General features: G+C 32.6%; 1 protein-coding gene across 1 annotated transcript; it reads left to right on the top strand.

Annotated features, from left to right (window-relative positions):
• Window positions 1-13,915: 13,915 nt before the first annotated feature.
• LOC123658277 lies at window positions 13,916-17,977 on the top strand. The gene has a single exon (XM_045593714.1). The coding sequence runs from the start codon at window positions 14,084-14,086 to the stop codon at window positions 17,975-17,977; it is 3,894 nt and encodes a 1,297-aa protein (XP_045449670.1). The 5' UTR covers window positions 13,916-14,083.
• The last annotated feature ends 360 nt before the right edge of the window (window positions 17,978-18,337 follow it).

Here is an 18,337-nt window from a genome sequence, read left to right as displayed (position 1 = left end):
TAAAACTGACTTATGTGACAGTAAAGTGAGAATTGTTGTATCTCTACAGGCCACACATATTACGAGTAATGCACGACGATGGCACGTTATAATAAAACAAAGTTGATCAAAGTACGCGTGTTATTTAATGTTTTAATACGTGTAGTGTGTACTAATTTTTACAACCACATTGTCGTGTTAATTTTGTTAATGTCAAAGATAGCCTATGTATGTGCAATTAATGTGTCAACCCTAACACACCCTACACGTGTCGCATTTAATTAATACCGTAATATTTACAAATATTTAACTGCAGCAATAAATGTGTTAAACAAACCGGCTACTTATCTTTGATATCGCTAGGAGCGAGTCGTATTGCGTAAATGACAACTTTTAGTAAAATCTCGCAATGTATTAAGGCTGCGTTTAACATATTTTTAATGATAATAACTCAACATCATATTCTAATGAATCTTTGTAATGAGTGCATATGGTACAACATTATAGGGTTTAGAAAGATAAATGACGCTAGCTTTCTGCTTGCGACGCGACCGTTTCAACTTAACCCACGTCACTCAGTGATAACGTAGCATTCTCCCGGTAAAAGTTTTTAAATTGGATCTAGTAGTTTTTTTTTTTAATTTGACTAGCCCGTTGGCGCAGTTTGTAGTGACCCTGCTTTCTGCTCCGAGGGTTGTGGGTTCGATTCCCACCCCGAGTCTGGCTGTTATATTAATATTTATTTATATATTTATATATGTATTATTTATAAGTATGTTTATCGAAAAAAAAAATATGTAGCTATATACCAGTCGGCTGTTACCTATAACACAAGCATTAAGTTGCTTACTTTAGGATCAGACGACCGTGTGTGTATTGTGTAAATATTTATTATTATTATTATTTATATTATAATTACAAAGAAATAAATATATTACTTTATAATATTGGTATCGATAATCCGACGCTACAATCGTTTTATGCTAGCCATTAATGAGAAACCACTTAGTTATCTTTATGACTCGATTGTAATAGCAGATATGATGCCCCAATTCAGTAACGATCATAAAATTTATCTAGTACATAAAGTTATTAGACACATTTTACGAATAATAATATAAATAGAATGTTGTTACACATAAACATTTCCTGTGGTGAGTGAGGTAGCCAGAGGTCCAGAGCAGGTAGGCAATATGCACTTGTGATCCTGGTGTAAGCGACTATAGGTTACGCTATTAGCTTATCATCAGGTGGACCGCATACTTGTTTGTCACTATTGGATAAAAAATCTAATGAGACAGCAACAAGACTAGGCAGTCACAGGACTGTTAATTAGTAGTTTGAATAATAAATCGCCTGTGGTATTATAATGTAATTTGCTGTGTGGTTACGGCATTGATAATATAGTTAGTTACCCTCTCTTTGCTTGGAATTTAAAAAGCCGACCGATGGCGGGATAACCATCCAACTGCTGGCTTTGAAATGCACAGGCAGCAGCGTCTTCGGTGCGACAAAGCCAGCCCTGATCACCAACCCGATTGCCTAGCGTGGTGACTATATGGGCAAAATCATAAGTGCGCGTCATTTTTGGCTATGTAGGCCTATGTCTGTATGTCAGTAGTGGACTGCGATAGGCTGAAGCGAATATAATAAACAATTTTTGTTAATTGAAACTAACAGGTTTAATATATTAAATTTATTTTATTTATAAAATGGCTTTATAAATTGAAATACGGTAGCGTCGTGTGTTGAGGTCGTGAAGCTCTCTCCGAGTTAAGAGCTCGCAGAGCATCACGTTCAAACTGATTGCAAATAGATATTGTTCAAAATGAAAGTTTATTAATATTAGGAATCCAATTTGAATATAATAGTTACTATTTCATTTAATTATTAATCGTTATAAATATGTAAAGATAAGTTCGTATTATTTTATACTTATTGTTATTGTTGAGTAGAGACAAAATTAAATGAAAGGAAAATTTAATTTTGGCCATTTTTTTTTTAAATTTTTGATCGTCTTTGGTACATTTTATGCTACTTGCTTATGTTTTTTTTTTTTTTTTTTTTTATTCTTTATTATAGCCATACAGCCATAAAGGCTAAGTCGGCTCTTTGCTTATGTTATTCAATTATAGTAAACGAGAGCCGTAAAAAAACATAACGAATATTTGTAACATATTAAATATAGCAAAACATTTGTACCTATCAAAAATATCCAACAGTGATTGGTTACAGTAAAAAAGAGAAATTATATATTTTTGTTATAAAATTTTGGACGGTACCTACACAATAAACACCGATCTCGATGTCCGTGTCTGATGCGTTACGACGAGTTTTATACAAAACTATGTCGCTGACAGAACGTTTTTGCTTTTTAACACCAAAAACGGATTTTGTTTATGAAAATTGGCACTCAAATTGTTTTTAAGAACTTCGATTTGAATATAATCTACGTTTTCATGTGACATTACTCGATAAAGACGATAATAACAATAAAAAATAATGAATAAACTTTTTTTACGCATTATTTTAATACCGTATGATATTGTCAAGCGACGTTAATTGAAACAAATTGTTACTTTTGAAATAAAATGTATGGAATAATGTCGCGGACATACAATCTTGATTACGTGAGCTGTACTAGTAAAGTAAAATGAAAAATATTTACTGTTTTTGAAGGCTTGTACCTTATGATCAATAGTTCTGATTTCAAAGGTAATTGTTTCGTAATAAATTTGTTTAATTATTAACGTTACAGGTTACATAATTTAAAAAAATATATATCTGTGGCACTGGTAATAGAGACGTAGCGGGAAAGGCGAACATAAATAATTATGTTATTGTTTACTTGGTAACAAAGATATGGCTCTATCGCTAAATTTTCACAGCTGAGGCCCGCTTTTTATAGCAATTAATATATTTATTAATTAATTTAAAAAAATATTATAAACACATGAGTTCGCGTTATTTTTGGCGTGAACTTGTGAAGGCCTGTGTCCAGCAGAGGACTGTGATAGGCTGAAATGATGATGATGATGAAAAAAATATTTAATTACTTTTTAAAAATATATCCGTAATTAAAAATTTTATTGACAAGTCAAGTGTTACTCAATATTTAATTATACGGTTATTAAAGCCTACTAATTATTTCTTTTAAAAAAAGCACAAAAAAAATCTTCTTCCTGTGTAATTACTTAAGTTAATTATTTCAAGTTTGAAATAGATTGACACAAAAAATCTAATTACATGTTATGTTAATTTTATATTTTAATTCTTAGAACATAAAAGGATCACATCTTTTTTATCTAAATCCTTTTAAGTAATGTAATATTCCGGTATTGAATAGACATAAAATTAATATCGTGTATAAATAATACACTGTAGGCCTCTGTTACCACAATGCCTATGTTTAAGCCATACATGGTGATATAAATAACATATCTTTAGATGTTCTCTTAACATACTTAGCTTTCTCACAATCTAGGTCACACTTGTTTATTTAATTTCTTCTCAGCTTGAAACTTTCTGAGGAAATCTCGAACACTATGTATTAAATGATTTATTTTATCCGATTTAATACCTGTAACAATATAAAAAAACAATAATTAGTACATCGGTAGTCAAATTATTTTAAAATCAAAGAGACACGCTTTTCCATTACTTCAAAACCAGTGGTCAAGTCAGGTCATGTCAGTTTAAATGTAAAGTAATTTTTTTTTATCGTACAAATAACTTAAAAAAAAAACATTATGAGTTGACTGGATTTTTGTTAATCTTTTTTAAATATCTTACACAAGACACGCGCCAAAGAAAGAACCGTACATTAATTACAATAATTCTATAGTGTACACTAAACATCACTGGTTTATTCGTAAAATAATTTATCGACAATTTTCAAAAGAATACCGGTTCAGTTACCATCGTTTCTTAACATCAGAATCTAGATACATTCCGAATCGGCATTAGCTCCACATTATCTATAATTAATTTCGTAAAATGACCATTTAAATGCTTTCAAAGCCTACCTCAGTAAGTAACTTTCTTATTTGATTCATTACAGTCATAAATTTCCCGCTTTAGCTTCTGTCTGACTTCTGTCTGTGTGTAAATATATCAAAGAAAAATTACTTTATTTAAATTGGCTTCAAAAGTTCTTTAGATTCGTCATATACATACTAAAAACGAAGTTATAATTTTAATTTAACCGATTTTATCAAAGAGAGCTTTGGTTAATCGATGGTGAATTATTGCATGTTCGTCTGTTTTATGTTTCGTTATCATATCTCTAAAAATATAAACACATATGATTTCTTTGAAGTTATTTTAGACGCGAGATTGAATAAACGTAGATATGTGTCTGTCTGTCTTTTGTGCTATAATAATATTTCATACAATTACATTTAAACGATATTTTATTTATTTTTCTCTTACGTTTGAAATTATTTTAACGCATGTGTATTCAATATTTTATTATTACCAGTTGCTATCATAAATAATAATTATAATTAAATTTAAGTTTATATTTTTAAATTACTTGAAATTTTATTACATCGAATTAATATATCAAAAAAGTTCAACATCGAATTAATATATCAAAAACTATTCACTATTTATTTATTTTTTAAAGGAAAAATAAATGCTGAACTGACAGGGAATTAAAGACTAACTGTTTTGTAATAAAAGTCAATTTTTTAAGTATCGTAAAGATTATCTTGTCTTCCTAATTCTATTAAAAGTCTAATTAACATTATGTAAAAAATACACTCATTGTACGGAAAAAATATACGCAGAGAAAGTTATATTATATTACTAAAAATAAATATCGATATTTAATTGCGGAAAAGGAAATATGACATTTATATAAATTTACTTTTTTTATATAAAAATATTAGCGGACACAGCAGACTTTGTCCTGTCCGGTAAAAAAAAAATTAAAACCGATTATGACACCACTTTCTGATCCCAATAGAGAATCTAAACCATTCGAATAATTTTATTTTCGTTTAAATTAAAATAAAAAAAAAAATTAAAAGGTATTCACACGCATATAATAATTAAAACCATATAAAAAAGACATACAATAAAATATTTGCAATTATTTAGGAAACTAAAAGCTAATTCATTTCGTCCACGAACTAGACAAGTTAAGATCAAATTCATTTTCGAATTTCATTTTGCAATTACATTATGTAAATCATTTATTATTAATTTTCAGCGTTTGTTAGGGCAATATTTTTATTTACAAGCGAGTTATTTATAAATCTGAAGATGGCGCGTGGTCAATGGTCTTCCGTATCAGCTCATTTGTATTTGAAATGCAGACACGTTAAAACATGTACATTTAAATCAACGTCACTTATATCACCTTAATGCACGAGCTGAACATACATAATAGATAATTTAGTATCAATATACATTTCATGATTAGTATGAGGTTGATGGAAAATATTTAATTTTTAAAAGTTAATTATAATAAAGCTTTTGTTTGTAAAAAGTATTAATACTGAAATTAAAAAGGTGGAGAATATATTTTTTTTAGTTTAATATGTTTTCACACCGTCTACATTTGTTTTATAGCAATTGCTCTGTATATTGGTTACAGCAGTAAAGAATATAGCCAAATCCCCCGAGGGTGTCGAAAGAGACGACTAAGGGATAACACAGTTCCACTACCACCTTGGAACTTAAAAAGCTGACAGATGGCGGGATAACCATCCAAGTGCTGGCTATGAAATAGACAGGCCGAAGACGGGCAGCAGCGTCTTCGGTGCGACAAATCGTGCAATCGGCATATGTTCGAAGCCGGGGCGGGTCGCTAGTGTTTGAATAAAAGGCATATGTAACTAATTTTTTTTCTACATACAAAACATCGTATATGAAGTTGAACTATTTCGATTACACAAATGCATAGTAACGTATCAATACTCAATGAATAACATTTATAGGTACATTAGTTGTACAACAGACACTGTGTAGTAGAATTACATTAACGATCACGTCTCGTTTCCCGTTAAACTCTTCTAAATCAAATATATCAAATACAATACGAATAAGTACAAGAAAAATCATTTATACTAATTTATCCTTTATACTAAGGACACAACGTCGAAATTAGATTGTATGAAATATTTGCTTGTGGTAACATTTCATCTGTGTAAATACTTTAAGAGGAAAGGGTACCGGGTCTTTCTCCATACAAACGTAGTCGACTGTTTTCTCCCTGGATAATGACACTAGATCAAATATTTTTGTGACATAGAACTCTTTGCTGCCATGACCATGCCCCTATGTTTTGATTTTTTTCATATTCTTATTATCATAGGAATTAGGAGACTTCAAAAACTCGAAATATTGCATAATTTTTTGTACATTTTCAGACACTCATTAAAAAATATATATGCATATTTTCAAAAAAATGAAAACATAGGGGCATAGCCGAAGTCTTCTTTTATTTTCTAAAAAAAAAATTTTAAAAAAATTGCCATGTTTTGAGGAGAAAACAGTCGACTACGAAACTCTGTTTTGGTCAAAAATTATATACCTAAAACGGTCTGAGCTGCAGTTGTCCCTTTCTTGCTTTTTGGGGGATAGGTCTGGGGGAGGGAAGGGTCAAAGCAATACGTATATACGCCAGCGAAGTGATGCCTCATAGTCGACAATTATATCGATACACTAGTGATGTAATTTTTAGTCGATATTTTCTAAAATTCGTATTAACAAAATTAAATAATTTCTCTTTTCATAACTACAATAAAACCGTATTTGTATATGCGGTTTTTATTGTAACACTGTGCAAACCTGGGCTGTGTTGTTTGTTTTTGGTATCAAATTAAGGGGCTCAATACAAGGATTTCAAAAAAGTATATTATGATTATTATTACCGTAATACTAATAAAAAATACAATATCGAAAGTTTAAAAAATTAGGACTCTGCTTTTTCCCATGCCTATGCCAAGCAAGCTGCGAGCCGCGCTTCTTCCTCGCCTCCTAGGCGAAAAACAACTTCGGGGTTTACTCTTTCCAATATATTTTTTTTATCAATTTCGGAATACTCTCTAAAAAGCTATGCATGGTCAAACATAAATAAATATAGGTACGTGGCGACTTTAGAACCTCCTCTGTTTTTTTTCATCGGTAAAAAATTGCTTAGTTTTATTTTCTTGACATTACTGAGGAGCAGATTATTAAATTTGGTCGAATCTATGTACCTATGCGATTCGTATTTGGACTTCGCAAATAAAATCATATTTCTGAATTGCGTAAAAAACTCAAGTGGCACCACTGGCGTAGCATTCCTTGGAACCCCGGGAACCTTGGGGCCCTGTATCAAAATTAGTGGGGGGACAGGCAAATGATGGGTAAAGATTTCTCACAAAAAAAATGCTTGCATTGAATTAAAATAAATATTTATTGATTATAAGTTATTACTTCCTCCTAGAATAGACAATAGTGAGTGTAGTCTGCTGTAGCTGTTCCTGTTCCATCGAAATACTTAGTTAATTTTTTATCAGTTTTAGTTTTGAAAAACATCAAGTTAATACCTCCGGAAAACTGGATGCAAGGTTATTGAATTTTATCAGTAATAATTCCATGAGTTCTTTAATGAAATGAATGTTTTGAATTTCGGATTTTAAGCTAATTTAAAGAGCTTGTAGTTCCAAGCTGGAGAGTTATTAGCCTTGACCTGCAGCAATAGATGCGGGGGATCGTTCGCTTCAGCCTGTGAGGCCAATACTATTAGTGAATTCCTATGAATCTTCTGCATCTATATGGGGGATTCACAGGCGCATAACCTGAAGAAGAGATTCAACGCTGCCTCCAGGTCTTACAGCTAGTAAATCGCTAGGGCAAAGTTCAAACACAGCAGAATTGGCGAGAGACTATTGGGCTTTCCAAATGGAACCCGTGCCTTTTGTTTCTTACAAAAGCTGTCGAAGAACTTTTTTTAGTCTACACTTCCATCATTGTGCGAACCTGAAGGCTCTCTGGCATATTATGCGAAAAAGTAAGCGAAATTCTTTGCACTCTTTTTGCGTCGAATTCAACTCTTGACGATGAGGGAAAAGCACCACCGAGCATTCCACGGTGCGAGCACGCGATGCGTAATGTGCACTATGAGCAGTGTCGTTTGTCGTGTTCTGCATTCTTTCGATGTCAAGAAGTCTAGTGGTGCTAATTGTATCCACCAGTGGTTTGCAACCAATGTGCGAGCTTCGTGCGCAATGTTTCCGCGTACATTCAAAGTGTGGAATGACCTTGCTAAAATTTGGGGGTTTTAAAGCGTCTAGTGTCTACATCTTTTCTCTAAAGGCCACGGGCGACGGTAGCCGTTATAAATCAGATGGCTTCGTCTGCTTGTGTGCCCCATTCTTATATAAAAAAGATTAATTCATTGTTCATAATGATTAACTGAATCCCGAAATAAACGATACAAAATGTTATCAACAATTGGGCGCACGCTTGACTCGGATAAAAGGGGATTGCTTTTCAGACTTCAGTCATTTCTGAAGTGAAAACTCTATAGGTATGTATGACAGTTTTTTTATTCTTTTTTCCAGGAAGCACAAGATTAAGTGACATTGTGGATAACATTTTACTAATTTTTGCTTACACATCTTAGGGGCCCTGTAAATAGGGGGCCCCGTATCATTGATATGGCTGATACGGCAGTAGTTACGCCCTGAGTGGCACCCAATTCCCTACTGCGGGAATACGTATATTCTCAACTTACTTTACTCTATTCTTTTTAACCCTGTTGTACCTGCTTATCTAAAACGGCGATTTAAATTTCTTAGTGATGCCAATGAACGCAGTCTTCGTTCTGAGGAAAGCTTACTTCTTGAATTTCCCTCTCACTCCTCTTTCTTTTATACTAAATCTTTCACTGTTCAAGCTTGTCAACTTAGGAATTCTATAGACGTGTAAAATCGGTTTCTATTTTTAACCGACTTCCAAAAAAGGAGGAAGCTCTCAATTTAACTGTATTTTTTATATATGTTACTTCAGAACTTTTGACTGAGTGGACCGATTTCAACAATTTTTTTTTAATCGAAATGTGGTGTGTGTCATTTGGTCTCAGTTAAGTTTATTTGAGATCTAACAACAACTTTTCGAGTTATATAAATAATACGTTTTTACTTGACTATTTTCGTCGACCTACGTTGTATTATACCGCATAACTTTTTACTGGGTGTACCGATTTTGATGATTTTTAATTTAATCGAAAGCTGATGTTTATCGTGTAGTCATATTTAAATTTCATCGAGATCTGATAACAAATTTTTGAGTAATCTTTAATAACGCGTATTTACTTGACTATATTTTCGTCTACCTTTGTTGTATTACATGTCGATGTAATTGAAGTCGGCTTTTTTTTCCTTTGCGTACAAGTCGAACTCGGTCCACCCAGTCAAAAGTTCTGAAGTAACATATATACAAAAAAAAAGAAAAAGGAAAATACAGTCGAATTAAGAACCTCCTCCTTTTTTGGAAGTCGGTTAAAAATCAATCTGATTATTTTCTGTTGGTGTACAATAAAGTGTATTGTTATGTTATGTTATGTTAATCAACCACTCTTTAAAAAAATTCAATCGATTACGTAATTTGCCTAACTAAAAAAAAAAAAAAATAATAATAATTGAAAAAGTCACCTTCATGATTTTTGTAAGTGTACAGTATACATAATGTTTGAAATTGGTGTGATTTATTTAGCTATCTTTTTGTAATTATTGAATTTTTATCTTGTTCCAGCCTTTTCAATTGACTTTCTAATAGTTGTTCTTCACGCAGGCGGCTTTTCTTGTTTTTTTTTTAAATTATAATATTATTTTTAACCATTGTTATATAGCCGCAATTATATGTTAATTAATATATATAACCTATACCTATGTATTAATAACTGCGACAAACATGAGACATTACAAATTATATAGGTACTAAGGCAAACATTTCATACTGTGTATGTACTACATTACATATATATACTATACTTACACTTATACTATGTACTACATGTATACACTATAATTATGTATGTATTTCATTACCCATTCTTACACACACCTCAACCATGTAATTACATACCTAATTCATAAATAAAGTACCTAAGTATTTCGATAATTACCCACAAAAATATAGACATGTATCAAGTCACAAAGAGTATCCAAATCAAAATAATAAAACATAATAATAAGTAGTTTACGAAATTCAATAATAGTAAGCCGAGTCACAGCAATACGATGCAGAACAAATTCAATAAAACAAGCCAAATTCAGAAAAATAGCACTATGCGCTATATGTACTCGTAGTCAATCACAAACGAAAGATGCGAATACTAAAATATCGTCAACAATTAATAGCTGAATAGCCGGCGCACGCACACTAACAACACGACAGTCACACATATAAAAAACGGAGCGGAGATGGCGCGGGGCGCGGTAGCGGCATGCAGCGCGACAGAAACATTTTATTCAAATACCTATTTTTGAAAAGTCTCTTCGGTACCCTTTCCTCTTAAAGGCATGTTTCATCAGTTGTGGATAACGCTGTTTGACACATGACGATATCCCACAAATAAAAGTATATTATTCTTTTTCACCACAATATTCCACTGTATTTATGAGATATTCTTATTCGCAAAAATGAATCTAAAAGCTGTAGTTTAGTAATTAACGTGGATGAGGTCCTTATGGCCTATTCTACCTCCTATTGTTAAAGTCTAATCGTAACTTATTTGCAGGATAAACTGTTTCCATAAATGGTGAAACAAGCCCTTAGGTAGATAAAGTTACAAGAGAGCTTATTTTTGTTTGGCAAATAGAACCTTGTCTTTCTGAACTAAAATTTTAAAATTTAATAGTTATTCTTTATATTTTATTTTTTTAATAATTTAATAATTATTAAAAACGTTCTATGAATTTGCTTATTAAATCAAGCTACTAAAGATTTTTTTTTTGTAAAAAGAAAACAAAAATCAAAACTATAAGGAAATTTTTGGTAAGAAAAGAGTTTATATTCCACGTTCAAATGTTAACAAAATGTTTATCTTGTTGCAATAAAATGCGAGACGCTACTGCATTGATAACGTGACAGCCTTTTAGCTTAAAGTGATATCAAGTAACACTATTCGCTTTTTAATGTACATATAAAAACAAATTTTATTTATACAGCCTCCATATAACATTATACTTGTTCATGAACATTAAAATTACTGATAAACAGAGGACTCAAGTTAAAGTATTGTAATTCAAATTTAGAGCCTAAACGTTCTAATTGTAAATGCAGACTCTACCGAAAAGAGACATCAAAGTGTTATGAATATCGATTCAATTTGGATTGCTGAGTACTTATTTAATTTTTTTTCTGAATCAGCAATAATTCCTCTCGATTATTTTTAACAAAGATTTTGAAAAAAAAGTAAATTTAGTGGCGATATCTTAAGCCATTTAGCCTAGAAGGAAAATATATATTTTTTGAAATATTATTTAATATATAAAATTCTCGTATCACAATGTTAGTTAACATACTCCTTCGAAATGGCTGGACCGATTTTTACGAAATTTTGTGTGCATATCGGGTAGGTCTGAGAATCGGCCAACATCTATTTTTTATACTCCTAAGTTGAAAGAGGGGAGGGGGGAGGTGTTAAGTGGGTTAATAACATATATCGCAAAACAACATTTACGGGGTCAGCTAGTATTTTATATACCTTAAGATCTACGTTTTTTATTTGTTTATTATTTCCCTTACTTGCGCCATAGCTTGGAAACGACTTTACCGATTTAAATTGTCCTCTTCAATTACTTTTGTAAAAGGTGTTTACTGAATAAAAAATAAAGAAAACTGCGCAGAAATTAAAAAAATTGCAAAACTTAAAAAAAAACACCACGCTTCCTATAAATAGACGCTAAGCATCAATTTCAACTCAATCTTGTTTATCTCATTAACGGTAAAATATTTACCGGTAAATTACATGTTTTGAGATTAAATATATCAGTCTCGTCCATCACAGCTTAAGGCCTAACACGGCCTTATAAGCACATAATAATTTCACACCCACTTCGAAAGTGTAACGATTTTAATAAAATCGATATTAAGATCTGAGGTTTATTATGTCAAAATAAGCGTTGGTGGTTTCAAAGAAATGTAGGGGCCAGTAAAGTAGGGTTAGGTCTTAGAGGCCAGTGAAGTAGGAACTTTTTACTGTTTTTTTTTAAACCAAGTTTATAAAAAGAACGTGTCAATTCGATTGTTTTTTTTTTACCTTGTGTTACCTTATAACTTTTTACTGGGGGTAGCGATTTGGATCTTTTTTTCTTCCTTTTAAATTTGAGTTAGCTAACTGACTACGGACGAGTAGTAGTTTTTTTGGTAATCATTAATAATGTATTTGATTAACTTCGACTACGTATCTGATGTTCTCATTTTATTAATTGTCGATGTCAATTAGTCGGTTTTTTTTCTTTCAGAACAAAACACATTAAATTTTGAGCAATATACCACTGTAGCCTATCTTATGTTTTTATAAGCAATATAGTATTACAGGGGTAATAAATTCAATGATAATACAACCCCAATTTCCGTAAAAGAACATTGATCAACTTCTCAGTAATTGATTGAAATCCGAGAATTCGTGTAAAAATAAAATTTGCATACTGGTTAACTGGTACGAACACAGATAGTCATATGTGGTCAGATTTTATTTTGACAGTTAAATTTCAATAGCTGTTTTGACAGCTTTATTAAAACATCAATATGTCTGCCAGAACAGCGCTTTTGCAGAAAATGTTTTCTGCTAAACCAATGCTGAGTAAAAGTCCTGATTGGCAATTTTTTTTTTCTAATAAAAAAACAAAGGTTCATGCTCTTTTTTTTGTAATTGTTGTTATTAGAATATAGTTGTGAAATTGTTAAAAACATTGTTGAAAACAAATGAGATTATTTTAAATTGAATAACTTCCCAGTATAAAATTATCACATCAACACTACATTGTACAACAAACTATTTAATTTTAATAGCTGCTAGTGTTGCAACTAAATTAAATATAACTGATAAAGATTTATAATTCGAATAGTTTTATATATTACTAAAAAACAACCCATTACGTCAAAAAAATCGTCAAACGCCTGATGTTTATTTATTTGTTGCGTTTTCTGAACTAATATGATTTTGTGCATTTTTTTTAATTTTCATTCTGTAAGATGTTTCTAACAAGTATTAAAAAAAAAACTCAAAGAAAAGCTGAATTAGCCCAGAAATTTGAATTTTTAAGCTTTTTAATTTATAGATAGATGAAGTCATAACAAAACTAAGAACAACTCCAGGAAATTCCAATTAACTGAATTTTAATCATACAAATATTACAACATGCAGAGAAAGCTTTACACTCATTTGTAATTTACCGGATTCGTATAAAAACTATAAATCCGATTACATATAACTTTCACAATAGTTTGTAATTTTGTAACGGACATAACTTACATAGTGTTGTTTTATTACAAATCTCATAAAACTCATATTTCATGCGATTAAACGAAATCAACCCTTATTTTGTAGAATAACTGTCATATCAAATTTGTGAAAAAATTTAGTTTTTTTAATATTGAAATAGTATACGAGAAGGCTTTTCCCCTGATTCAGTTCCAAAGGATACAAAAATGTGCTACCTAAAGGCATGTAGGAGAATCCTATACAAGTGATGATGATTTTGAGATTAGTTAGAACATACACTGATTTTGATTAGTCCTATCCTTGATACGTGGTCATCCATCCATCAGCCTTTAAGAGTCCACCGCTGGACGTAGTAGTTTGTTTAATAAGGTACAATTAAAATTGTTTGCTCGCAAACGAAAAAACCGACTACAATTACATTGACAATAAGTAATACAGCGTAAGTAGACAAAAATAATAATAATAATAATAATAATAATACCCCCCCAAGGGACCACCTTGCCGTGGTGGGGGGGCTTAAGGAAGGCTTGAACAAATTGTCATTAACATCTTGACCATACCCTACCTCGTTGAAGTAGCAGGCACAAATACCTTACAAAGACACCAACACCTAGACACACCTTTCCAACCAACGGTCCCGACAACCCGTTCAATATGGAGACACGATCAATGAAGAAACGTAAAGGGCCGCTTCCCGGGGGCAATCGCCGGGGCACACCTGGAGCTGGCGCTGGGTGTTTCAGCATGCGAACCGCCAGCGGTGAGGAGCTGAACAGGCGGGCTCCCACCGGGTCATCCGAAAATGCTACAGCCGATGCTGACAGACTGACTGACAGGACAACTTCAACAGAACCCTATAGTCCAAGTACCATCTCATATACACCATCAATTCCCTCCTCACCCCTTTCAAACAGAGATTCACCCACACCGACCTTGGATGTTGCGCGGGAGGCAAGTGCCTTTTTACCCACGTCCACCAAAGCCGGTAAACCGAGAGTGCGCATGAAATGGAGTAAAGAAGTAAACCTATTTATCATGCGCACCTACTACTACATCACTAGATTAGAGACCGACCTAACCACCTACAGAAGACAATTGCACGAACTTTTTTTACGAAAATATCCGGAATTAAACGTCACAGAACAGAGAATCGCAGATCAAAGAAGAGCAATAGTAAAAAACAACCTTTTAAATCAGGAAACTTTAAATATAATTAAAGAAGAAATAAAGTCACAACTAGAAACAGAAAATGAAAATCAAATCTATATTAATAGTAATGTATCAACAAACGATGATATTCAATGTTCTTCTACTCATCCAAAACCCAACACAAGGCACACTTCGCCATCAAACATATTCACATATAATACTCAGTCAACATACACATTTTCTAATAACACTCAGACATCCCACATGTCAACACAGACTGAATTTGTTATTATAATGATGGATAACGACATTGATACGGTATTAGACCATAACCTAGGAACGAACACTCAAATAGAAGAAATCTGTGACAAATTCAGGACAGCACTAACACAATATTCAGGAATGGACCCACGAGTCCGACCAAAATTACCTAAACTTAGATACAGTTCTCACCTATTTCAGCTAGTCAATATGTTTAATCAAGATATTCTGTTCCAATTTATTTCCGACGACACAAAACTAACCGACATACATACAATAGTGTATTGCGTAGCCTTAGTTATCTCCGAAGAACTTAACTATAAGGTCACAGAAAATATTAGAAGCACAAAGCCCAAAGACTGTAATAAACCACCATGGCAAATAAGATTAGAAAAGGACATAGAAAAACTCAGAGCAGACTGTGGGCGAGTCACACAGTACATAAATAACAATAGATCCCGTAAAATCATTAAACATGTCAAAAGAATATTTGAAACAAGAAACACACACACTAAACACGAAAATAGGAATACAAAACCGGAAGAGTACTTAGACACTTTAAAACAAAAGTTAGCACTAAAAGTTCATAGACTTAAAAGATACAAAAAGGCACAGCAAAGGAAAAACGATAACACAATGTTTAGCACAAATGAAAAAACTTTCTACAGAAACTTACACAAACCAAAAATAGACACAGATACAGTAAACAGTCCTATTATGCCCACACAAATACAACTGGAAACTTTTTGGTCAGGCATCTGGGAACAACAAGTACATCACAATGATAAAGCCGATTGGATAACCGAAGAAGAAAATAAATGGAATTCGATTGAAGAAATGGAATTCACAGAAATAACTGAGACAGAAATAAATAACATTACAGCTAGATTGCATAACTGGAAATCACCAGGAATAGATAAAATTCATAACTTTTGGTTCAAAAAATTATTTTCTTTACATAAGATCATTGCTAAAAATTTTACAGATATCATTATTGGTAAACAAAAAATTCCAGATTTCATTGCCACTGGAATAACCTATATGCTGCCTAAATCACAGATTTCTCCACAACCTTCACAATACCGACCTATTACATGCCTACCAACTATATACAAAATCTTAACATCAGCAATAACAACAAAAATCAATAAACATGTTGAACAATATAATATAATAGCGGAAGAACAAAAAGGATGCAGGCGAGGCCACATGGGATGTAAGGAACAGCTAATAATTGATTCTACTATTCACAAACATGCGACTTCAAAAAATAGAAACCTACATTGCACATATATAGATTATAAAAAAGCTTTTGACAGTATCCCACATTCTTGGCTAATTAAAATATTACAAATATACAAAATAAACCCGAAAATAATAAACTTTTTACGTGATATTATGTCCAGATGGAAAACCACACTTTACCTGACCGCGAATCGAACTAACATCACAACTAGAGAAATAATCATTAGAAAGGGGATCTATCAAGGCGATTCCTTGAGTCCTCTGTGGTTTTGCCTAGCCTTAAACCCCCTGTCATATTTGCTGCGTGGTTGTCGGGCCGGATATTGCCTCAAATACGATAAACAAGATACAATAGTCTCTCATCTCATATATATGGATGATATTAAGTTATATGGAAAAACAGAAATGGAAATGCAAAAATTAATAGATACTACAGCACAATTTAGCAAAGATATTAATATGGAATTTGGTTTGGATAAATGTAGAACACTTCACATTAAACGAGGCAAGATACGGCCAGGCCATTATGTAGTTAATGATACCGATATAATTACAGCCATGGAACCCACCGATTTGTATAAATACTTAGGATATAAACAACTTAAAGGATTAGATCACACAGAAATCAAAAACACTTTAACAATAGAATTTAAAAAACGAGTTAATGCTCTTTGTAAAACTAAACTAACAGGCAAACATCTCATTAAGTCTATAAATACATACGCTATCCCAATTCTTACATACTCATTTGGTATAATAAAATGGACAAAAACAGACATAGAACAAATAGAGCGCACAATACGCACCACACTCACTAAACACAATAATCTACACCCAAAATCTGCAATAGAAAGACTTACTATCAAAAGAGAATATGGAGGAAGGGGCCTTATTGATTTGAATCATCTCTATCAAAAACAAGTCGGCAATTTAAAAGCTTTTTTTCTCTTAAAATCACAGACTAGCGAAATACATAAAGCCATAGTTCAAAATGATTTTAACTATACTCCACTAAACTTACACGAAGACATAAGCTCTCTAAATACCGAAAGTAACGATCTTCAAACACAAAAACTAGATAGCTGGAAACGAAAAGTATTACACGGCCGCCATCCTCACGATCTAGAACAACCCCACATAAACACCGCAGCCTCAAACAAATGGCTTAAAATAGGAAACCTATTTCCAGAGACCGAAGGATTTATAATAGCGATACAGGATCAAATAGTCAACACTAAAAACTACAGAAAATTCATAATCAAAGACGCCTCAATACCAAACGATAAATGCCGCAAATGCCACGTTCAACCAGAGACCATCCAACACATTACCGGGGCATGTACAACACTTACACAAACAGATTACACACATAGACATAACCAAGTAGTCAACATAATTCACCAAAAGTTAGCACTAAAACACAAACTCATACAGAACACAAACACACCTTATTACAAATATAAGCCACAAACAGTCTTAGAAAACGACACACATAAGCTCTATTTTGATCGCGCAATACTTACAGACAGAACCATCCACTACAATAGACCGGATATAACGCTCCAAGATAAATTAAATAAAATAACCTATCTGATAGATATTGCTGTTCCCAACACTCATAACCTACAAAAAACAATTTCTGAAAAAATCAACAAATATACTGAACTAAAGGAAGAAGTAGCTAGAATTTGGAACCAAAATAAAGTATACATAATCCCAATAGCTCTTTCCACGACAGGTGTTATCCCAAACCATCTGTTACATAGTCTTAAACTACTAGAATTAAACGAAACTCTTTATATCACCTTACAAAAAGCCGCCATTTTAAATACATGCCGAATCGTAAGAAAGTTCTTGCAAATTGACGAACACCAAATCCCACACAACACATAATTTTAACACACCACACGCTGCATTTACTTGGTTTTGACCCGTAAATGCAGAAAAACCAGCCAAAGGCTGAGAAAAAAAAAATACCGAAAATAATAATAATAACCAACGCACACTACAATTTTAGTGTTTCCCTCGATTTCTCTGGTATTCCATCATCAGCAGGGCTATTCTGTAAATATCAATTTCGATATCGAGCTTCACCTGAGTGACAGCGCTCACTCAGAAAGCGAACCAACTTGACCTTGGTTTGGAATTCTGTAAACATTCGGTACGCACAAGTGAAGAGAAGTGAGTGTCGAATCGAAGAGCGGCAATCTAGAGCTGTCTTTGTGTTATCGATATTCTTTTCTTATGGCTTTA

The sequence above is a fragment of the Melitaea cinxia genome, chromosome 12, assembly GCF_905220565.1.
Source record: "Melitaea cinxia chromosome 12, ilMelCinx1.1, whole genome shotgun sequence".
Lineage (NCBI taxonomy): Eukaryota > Metazoa > Arthropoda > Insecta > Lepidoptera > Nymphalidae > Melitaea > Melitaea cinxia.
Note: the sequence above shows the minus strand (reverse complement) of the source record. Positions and strands in the feature narration are given on the sequence as shown.